Genomic DNA, 8,838 nt, shown 5'->3' on the forward strand with positions numbered 1-8,838 from the left:
TTTGAAGAGGGGAGGAACAAGAAGAAGGAAGGGACTGTAGGGCTCTCTTGCACACACATGCACTCACACACACACACACATAACGGGCACTCACACGTCCTCACGGGCACATATACACTCTTACGAACACACCAAGTTCTCTGTCATCCCATATGCAGCCTTCAGTGCTCTCCAGAGGGGTTGAACCCAGGGGTTCTGGCCATAGCCCTCCTGTCTGGCTGCTTCATCCCTCCTCTCCCTCCTCAAGCCCAACTGCTGCTGTCACTTCATGCCCTGCCAAGGAGGAGGGAACTGCAGTGACGGCGGGAGAGAGAGGCAGGACAGAGAGGTATGGAGAGAGAGAGATGTTGAGACCAGGGAACAGTGAGACCCAGAGAGAGGGCTGAGGAGCAGGGTGAGAGGTAGTGAGAGTCCACCAGAAGCGGAAACTGAAAGGAACACCAAGAGGGGGCAGAAGACAGGAGGACTTGTGGGTCACAGAGCCACTCAGCCATGGTGGGAGCCAAGCGACACTGGCTACCAGGTCTCCTACCCAGCCCCAGGCTGCCCTCGGCCCTGATGCTTCTGGCTCTAGGGTGCGGGTGGGCCCAAGAGGGGGCAGAGCCTGTCCTCTTGGAGGGTGAGTGCCTGGTGGTCTGTGAGCCTGGCCGAGCTGCTGCAGGGGGGCCTGGGGGAGCAGCCTTGGGAGAGGCGCCCCCTGGAAGAGTGGCATTTGCCGCAGTCCGAAGCCACCATCATGAGCCAGCAGGAGAGATCAGCAATGGCACCGGTGGGGCCATCTACTTCGACCAGGTAATCCCCCTACCCTTGTCCAGATGACCTGTAAGGACCTGGAATCAACTACCCAAACCCACTTTGCTCTTAAGGAAAAGCCCCCCACTGTGACCAGGTGCTCCTCTGCGCCACTGCCCATCTCCCTTCCCTACACTCCTACCCACATCCCTCCTTGCCCTTTCTCACCATTTCTTTTCAATCTGGGCCTTCCTCCTGTTCTTGTCTTCTTGCCACCCCTTCTTTTCCTCCCCACAACCCAGTAGTTTCCCCGAGCCCCACTCAGCAGAGTCTGCTTCCCACAGGTCCTGGTAAATGAGGGTGGTGGCTTTGACCGGGCCTCAGGCTCCTTCGTGGCCCCTGTCCGTGGTGTCTATAGCTTCCGGTTCCATGTGGTGAAGGTGTACAACCGCCAAACTGTCCAGGTGACCTGTGTGCTGGGGCCCTGTCCTGGCTCAGGAGGGGAGGGGAGGGAGGGTGAATAAGTGGAGTCAGCTGTGACTCCTCGGTAGACCCTCCATTGACCTCTGGGGTGGGGGGCTGGCAGGGCCAAGGGAGGAAAGGACCAGCCTAGCAGAGAGGGTGGAGGAGGTGGAGGCCAACACTGGCCACCTCTCAGCCCTCCAAGAGTGCACTGAGCCCCAAGTTCCCAGGATTACAGAGTCCCTTGGGGGCTGGAGAAAAGAAGCAGCCCTCCAGAAAGTGGGTGGTCTTGGGACAAGGGCTGGGCAGAAGTGCTAACTGGGCTCACCTCCCCAGGTGAGCCTGATGCTGAACACATGGCCTGTCATCTCAGCCTTTGCCAACGACCCTGATGTGACTCGAGAGGCAGCCACCAGCTCTGTGTTACTGCCCCTGGACCCGGGGGACCGGGTGTCCCTGCGCCTGCGTCGGGGGAACCTCCTGGGTGGCTGGAAATATTCAAGCTTCTCTGGCTTCCTCATTTTCCCACTCTAAAGGTTCAAGCTTTTCAAGGACTGGAATCTAACCCCTGACCTCTGACCTCCACCCTCTGCCCTCTCCTGCCCAGAAGCAGCTTCTCTGGGGTAGGCGAGAGGCTCCCTCTGGCTGCCTGTATTCTACCTTCTTGCATGGGACCCTGTGCCTAACACCCACGGTGAAGAGTGAAGAGTAGAGCTGTGGTGTCTGGGGACCTGGCCCCTCTTACCTCCCCTCCCACCCCCTGCCTCTCACTGCAGGGTTTGTGCCTGTGGGGTTTGGCAGGTAGGGAGGTCTGTGCTACTTTGCAGACTCTGCTCTTCCTGTTCCTCCACCCCCAGCTCTCCACTCAGTGCTATTTGGGGACAGGTGGCCCAGGTGAGCCTGACAGGCCCCCACTGGGGCCCAGATGGACCAGCCTCAGTGTACCCTGCAGGCTCCTTCCTGTGAGGTGTGCCAGCATCACGGATCTTGGCCAGCACAATCAGAAGCTGAGCCAGCACTGTGTGGGCTAGGGCAGGAGGCTTAGGCACCAGCAGAAGTGCGGGGAGGACCACAGAGCGGCCCGGAGCCTGTGGCTGGTGAGGCAGGCAGGGCATGTGCCCAGCCTGAACGTGGTATACGTATTTCATTTACATGGGAACGGCCAACAGGCAGTGAACCTGGGTATCCATCTGTGCTAGGTCCCAGATGGACTCTGGCCTTCCCCTCCCCATCCAAGACATGGGGTGTATGTGTTCGCTCTAGCCAAGAGTGGGTATACTGAGTTTCCTTAGACAGCTGGAGGTAGGGGTAGAAAGTCACATGTGAGCAAGTGTAGATCTCCAGGCATGGAATGTGTCAATGATAAGGCCACCTCCTAGAACTGCTCCACCTTTGTGATCTGAACTTCAACCACTCCACACCCTGACGGTCACCTCCCAGCTCTCTCAGCTACCATCACTGTACCTGTTCCAGATAATCCCTCAGCCTCTCTTCTTTCTCCTGATTTGTGCTGTCTTGTCCTCCTTTCTTAAACTTCCTGTTATCTTGGATGCTATGATTCATCCCTTCAGCCACTCTCCTGCTGGTATTATAAAATCTCTCTGTCTTACCGAGCTGTCCCATTCTCCCAGCATGGATGAACCTATCAGTAAAGCAACTAGAGAATGATGGTCAGTGAGAAACTGCAGGATCACTGAAGAGACAAGATGCCATTACAATTTGGATCAGGGGTTACAAGTTACAGGCAGGTATGTTGTTGAGAAGATAAATGTAAGCTTGTATAGTCAAGTCAAATAAAAAAGGAAATTAGTAATGCTTGAATTAAATAGGAAATACCAATGTGAATTTGTGGTTTTCAAAAGAAATAACTTTTTCAAACGTTGTCACTAAAGTAGCCTAGAAACAACATCAGGAAAAATCTGATATGCATTCTTAGCACCAGGATCTTTGCCTCAAATATTATTCACCTTTAAAATAACTCACGGAGGGGGGCGCCTGGGTGGCTCAGTCGGTTAAGCGACTGCCTTCGGCTCAGGTCATGATCCTGGAGTCCCGGGATCGAGTCCCGCATCGGGCTCCCCGCTCAGCGGGGAGTCTGCTTCTCCCTCCGACCCTCCCCCCTCTCATGTGCTCTCTCTATCTCTCATTCTCGCTCTCTCAAATAAATAAATAAAAATCTTTTAAAATAAATAAATAAATAAATAAATAAATAAATAAATAATAAAATAAAATAACTCATGGAGGGGCGCCTGGGTGGCTCAGATGGTTAAGCATCTGTCTTTGGCGCAGGTCATGATCCCAGGGTCCTGGGATCGAGCCCCACATCGGGCTCCTGGCTCAGCGGGGAGCCTGCTTCTCCCTCTGCCTCTCCCCCTGCTCATGCTCTCTCTCTCTCTCTCTCTCTCTCTGTATCTCTGTGTCTCAAATGAATAAATTTTAAAAATCTTTAAAAAATAAATATAAATAAAATGAAATAAAATAAAATAACTCACGGAGGGGCGCCTGGGTGGTTCAGCCGGTTAAGCGGCTGCCTTCAGCTCAGGTCATGATCCCAGGGTCCAGAGATCAAGCCCCACCTTGGGCTCCCTGCTCAGCAGAGAGTCCGCTTCTCCCTCTCCCTCTGCCCCTCCACCCACTTGTGCTCACTCTCTCTCTCCCTCAAATAAATAAAATCTTTAAAAATTAATTAATTAATTAATTAATTTAATTAGATTAAATAACTCAGGGGGAAGGGTGCCTGGCTGGCTCAGTCAGTGGAACATGTGACCCTTAATCTCAGGGTTGTAGGTTCGAGCCCCCCGCTGGGTGTAGAGATTACTTAAAAATAAAAATCTTTTTTTTTAAGATTTTATTTATTTATTTGAGAGAGAGAGAATAAGAGAGAGAACATGAGAGGGGGGAGGGTCAGAGGGAGGAGCAGACTCCCTGCCAAGCAGGGAGCCCAATGCAGGACTCGATCCAGGGACTCCAGGATCATGACCTGAGCCGAAGGCAGTCGCTTAACCAACTGAGCCACCCAGGCACCCAAAAATAAAAATCTTTAATAAATAAATAAATAAATAGAACTCAGTGTTCCTTAGAGAATAAATAGCTCCATGTCTTAAATAACTCTAGGCCCGGAACATGTTGTTAATGACAGAAAGCAAGGATATTTTTTAAACTGTAAAGGTAGAGCTGAAAAGGCAAAGGAATCCGTCTTAAAATGCTCCCAAATGACATGCTGTGACAATTTGATCATCAAAAGGAAAATAATAGGGGCACCTGGGTAGCTCAGTCGGTTAAGCACCTGCCTTCGGCTCAGTTCGTGATCTCGGGGTCCTGGGATTGGGCTCTCTGCTCAGTGGGGAGTCTGCTTCTCCCTCTTCCTGACCCTCTGTCCTTAGCCCCACTCATGCTCTCTCTCGCTCTCTCTCTCAAATAAATAAAATCTTAAATTAAAAAAAAAATTTTTAAGATTTTATGTGTCAGAGAGAGAGAGACAGAGAGAGAGCACAAGCAGGGGGAGAGGCAGAGGCAGAGGGAGAAGCAGGCTCCCCGCTGAGCAAGGAGCCCAATGCGGGACTCGATCTCAGGACCCTGGGATCATGCCCTGAGTTGAAGGCAGACGTTTAACTGACTGAGCCACTCAGGCGTCCCAAAATTTTTTTTTAATTTTTTAAAAAAGGAAAATAATATAATTAATCAGAACAAGGTGAATTTTTAAAATCCATGACTCTGGAGTGATATTCAAAAAGGAAACAGTCACTATAAAATATCCAAAAAGATAGTTAATATACCTAGTGGAGAAGAACAAATATAATGGTATATTTTTAGTTAATTCTGATAAGTAGAAGAGTATAAAAATAGTAGGTATTTTATCTCTTCATAAGGTACACTCATTTCTCTTTATCTGTATAAGTAGGGAGGGGTGGACACGTAGAGCTGTGAGTAATTCCAGAGAAAGTTGGAACTGTGTCAAGAATGAAGAAGACTGATTGGCACCATCTGGTCATATATTACAACTAGGAAGAAAGGGAGTCCAACAGTGTGTTGCAAGATGATGAATTAGTCAAACGTCTAAAAGATAACTGCTCACAGCTCAAACTTGATCCTTCATCTCTTGGGAAAGGGAGCCTCTATGTTACGATACTAATTACAATGAGATTTCAGTAAGAGTAAACCCAAAATAATAATGGCTTAACCAAGGAAGATTATTTCTGTCTCACATGGAAGAATTCGCACATAAAGAATCTAGGGGGGCGCCTGGGTGGCTCAGTCGCTGAGCGTCTGCCTTCGGCTCAGGTCATGATCCCGGGGCCCTGGGATTGAGTCCCGCATCGGGCTCCCTGCTCAGCAGGGAGTCTGCTTCTCCCTCTGACCCTCCCCACTCTCATGCTCTCTCTCTCTCTATCTCATTCTCTCAAATAAATAAATAAAATCTTAAAAAAAAAAAAAAAAAAAACTGGGGCCCGGGGCGCCTGGGTGGCTCAGTCGTTAAGCATCTGCCTTCAGCTCAGGTCATGATCCTAGGGTCCTGGGATCGAGCCCCACATCAGGCTCCCCGCTCAGCGGGGGCCCTGCTTCTCCCTATCCACCCCCCCCCCGCTTGTGTTCCTGCTCTCGCGCTCTCTCTCTCTGTCGAATAAATAAATAAAATCTTTAAAAAAAAAAAAAAAAAAGAGTCTAGAGCCGGATTGCAGTTTCATGGTGATCACAGCTGAGTTTCCCTTCTTGCAGTTCTACCATCGTTAGCATGCCATCTCATGGCCCAACATGGCTCCTTGCATTCCAGCCATTACATCAGCCTCATAGCCCCGCAGGAAGGAGGAAGGAAGAAAGGGCACACTTTCCTTTATAGAAGCCTTCTGAAAAGACGCATCCCACATTCCAATTGCATCTCACTGGCTAGAATTTAGTCACACCTGGCCACACCAGGCCAGGGAGAGAGGCTAGGAGGTAGAGTCTTTATTCCAGGCAGCTCTGCTCAGCTAAACATTAGAAGTTTTATAATGAGGAAAAAGAGGAAACTGCATGTTGGGGGAAAACAACTAGATGTTTTTAAAAGTGCAAATGGGCTACATAAATTTGTCAATAATGACAGTGAAGTTGTTGTATTGGTTTTCCATTGCTGCGTGTAACAAATTACCACACAATTAGCAGCTTAACACAACACCTATCCATTATCTCAAAGTTTTCTGTAGGTCAGAAGTCCAGCAGAGCATGACTGGATTCTCTATCTGGGGTTTCATAAGGTCAAAAGCAAGGGCTGCCTTCCTTGCTGAAGGAGAAGAATCCACTTTCAAGCTCATTCAGAGTTCAGTTCCTTATGGCTGTGGGACTGAGATCCACCATCTTTGAGCCAATGATGTTGGGCCAAGCCCTTCGTACACTTTGAATCTCCCTGACCCAGTCATGTCTCTGACTTCAGTGGAGAAAGTTCTCTGATTTTAAGTGACCACATGATTAGATTGGGCCCACCCAGAAAATCCGGGATAATCTCCCTATTTTAACCTAAATTACATATGAAAATGTCCGTTTTACCATGAAACATAATTCAAGTTTCCAAGGATCAGGGCATGGACATTTTGGGAACATCTGCATGGAATATGGACATTTTTGGAATATCCTCGTCATTAAATTTAAAGATGGCATCATCTAAAGGAAAGGCATCCAGCTACAACACACTAATCATGTGGAAGAAGTGTGGGCTTGAGGAATTCCCATGCTATTCAAGGTAAACACTGGCTCTGATTTCAGTCATTTTAGAAGGGGATCCAGTTCCCAGGTCCCAACCAAGAATTCGTTGATTAGTAATACAAAACTTCATCTGCACTGGGATAAGTTTCTTTTTTTGGATGGCGAAACTGAGATAGTATCCATCTCTTGGGTCTACAAACCCATTTTTATAATAAGTGTAAGTGTAGGTGTAATAAACGTCATGGTCCTTGTAAGATGTGTGTGCTTTACCAAAATCATGCTTTTAGAGAAGTTAATACATTAAATTGGTGATCCTATCGAAATATATATGAGGATTTAAGTTTACAATCAATGTTTAAATCATCTGATTTGTAAAATACATGGATTTTGATTTATTTGGTGTATAAATCGTGTTTAAATGTTTAGACAATTTTGCTTAAGTAGGTTTACAAGGTAAATAGATTAAACAACAAATAAAGCACAGATGGTGGTTAGTGTTCCTCTCCAGGTACAAAAAGCTCCTCAGACTTTAAGGATCCTAAGAATAGAATCCAGCTGTTTTACCTTCCTATGCCCACGTCCTGGCAGCTGGTTGTGGCAGAGAAAGTCCCACCACTGAAAGATGCGCTATAGATCTAAACTCATGGTGTCCAGCCACCCCTGGTCCTCAAGCCTCCGTCCAAGTCTCCTGCGGTTTCCCCTGCCAGGTGTTCTCCTCATCCTCCCCAGCATCCAACTGAAGCCTTCTGTTCTCTCCCGAAACCTTTTACACCACCAACTCCGCCCCATTGTCAGCAGCAGACAGCCCCCTTCACAGAAGCAGCAGAAACACCAGGCAGGAACCCTTCCCACCACCACATCTAGAAACTCACCGCTCTCAGCCCTGCTTCGTCCAATCTGGCTCAGCAGAAGCTGGGTCCCTCTTCTTGTCAGGGCTGCCATCTCCATCCACCAGTCACGAAGCTCACTTCCTGCAGACATCCCCTTTTCTTTTCCTCGCTTCTCTCTTGTAGGTGTAACTTCTCCCTCTCTACTCCTTCCCTTCAGCAGCTAACTAGACTCAAGTATCTTAAACCTGAAAGAGAAAAAGATGGGTATGGAAATAGTTGTAGGTATAGAGTTGTCCTCGGCTTTATATGCCCCCAAGGCTAGTTGGTGCCATCTCTCCTCCTCTTTAGAGTCAAATATTTATGCTCACCAGTTTCCCACCTCTTAAGTCAACTGTGGCCTCCACTGCTCCACCTAAACTGCTCTCAGCTGCTCACTCACAACTTCTGTGTCACTAAAGTCAGTGGACACTTCCTGCGTCCACTGTTATTCGGGCTCTCCCTAACATTTGGCCCTGTTGACCTCACCCTCTTACGAGAATTCTCTGCGCTGGTTTCCCTGACTATATGCCTTCTGGGCTTGCCCTCCACTCTCGGCCCAGGCTCCAGTCTCTCTTCCAGGCTCCTCTACCTCTGCCCATGGCTTAAATGTTGGTTTTCCTCAAGGTTCTGCCCTAAGATTCCTTCTGTCCTGACACACTCTCATCCATGTGCTGACAGCTTCCACATTTGTTATCTTTCTCCCTGATCTCCCTCCTGAGTCTCAGACTCATGCCTTGGACAGCCCACCTTAAAGTCGACCTCCTAAAATGAGACTTTCCCTCCTAGATCTGTTCTCTCTGTGTGTCTGTTCTCTGCAAATGGAACCTCCCAGTTGCCCTAACCCAGCGCTAGCCATTGTCCTCAGCTCCCCCTCTCCCTTACCCTCCCATAGCCAATCACTTACACCCGTGGGTTCCATCCATGGTTTTCCATCCACCCTGGCTCAAACTACCAATCTCCCAAATGGAGTTTCCCAAAACCTTTTGTTGTTGTTGTTGTTTCCGGGGGGGTTGTGTTTTTGGGGGGTGAGGGAGGGACAGAGGGAGAGGGAGAGAGAGAATCTTAAGCAGGCTCCACACCCAGCATGGAACCCAACTCA

At 48.8% G+C, this 8,838-nt stretch overlaps 1 protein-coding gene across 1 annotated transcript; it reads left to right on the forward strand.

Annotated features, from left to right (window-relative positions):
- Nucleotides 1-324: 324 nt before the first annotated feature.
- CBLN3 (cerebellin 3 precursor) lies at nucleotides 325-2,359 on the forward strand. Its single transcript, XM_028114920.2, has 3 exons — nucleotides 325-792; nucleotides 1,077-1,196; nucleotides 1,531-2,359. Exons 1-3 carry the CDS (start codon nucleotides 493-495, stop codon nucleotides 1,726-1,728), a joined length of 618 nt encoding a protein of 205 aa, XP_027970721.1. The 5' UTR covers nucleotides 325-492; the 3' UTR covers nucleotides 1,729-2,359.
- Nucleotides 2,360-8,838: the final 6,479 nt, after the last annotated feature.

The sequence above is a fragment of the Eumetopias jubatus genome, unplaced genomic scaffold (assembly GCF_037043125.1).
Source record: "Eumetopias jubatus isolate StellerSeaLion01/CBP00866 unplaced genomic scaffold, mEumJub1_p1.0 scaffold_7, whole genome shotgun sequence".
NCBI classification, from domain to species: domain Eukaryota; kingdom Metazoa; phylum Chordata; class Mammalia; order Carnivora; family Otariidae; genus Eumetopias; species Eumetopias jubatus.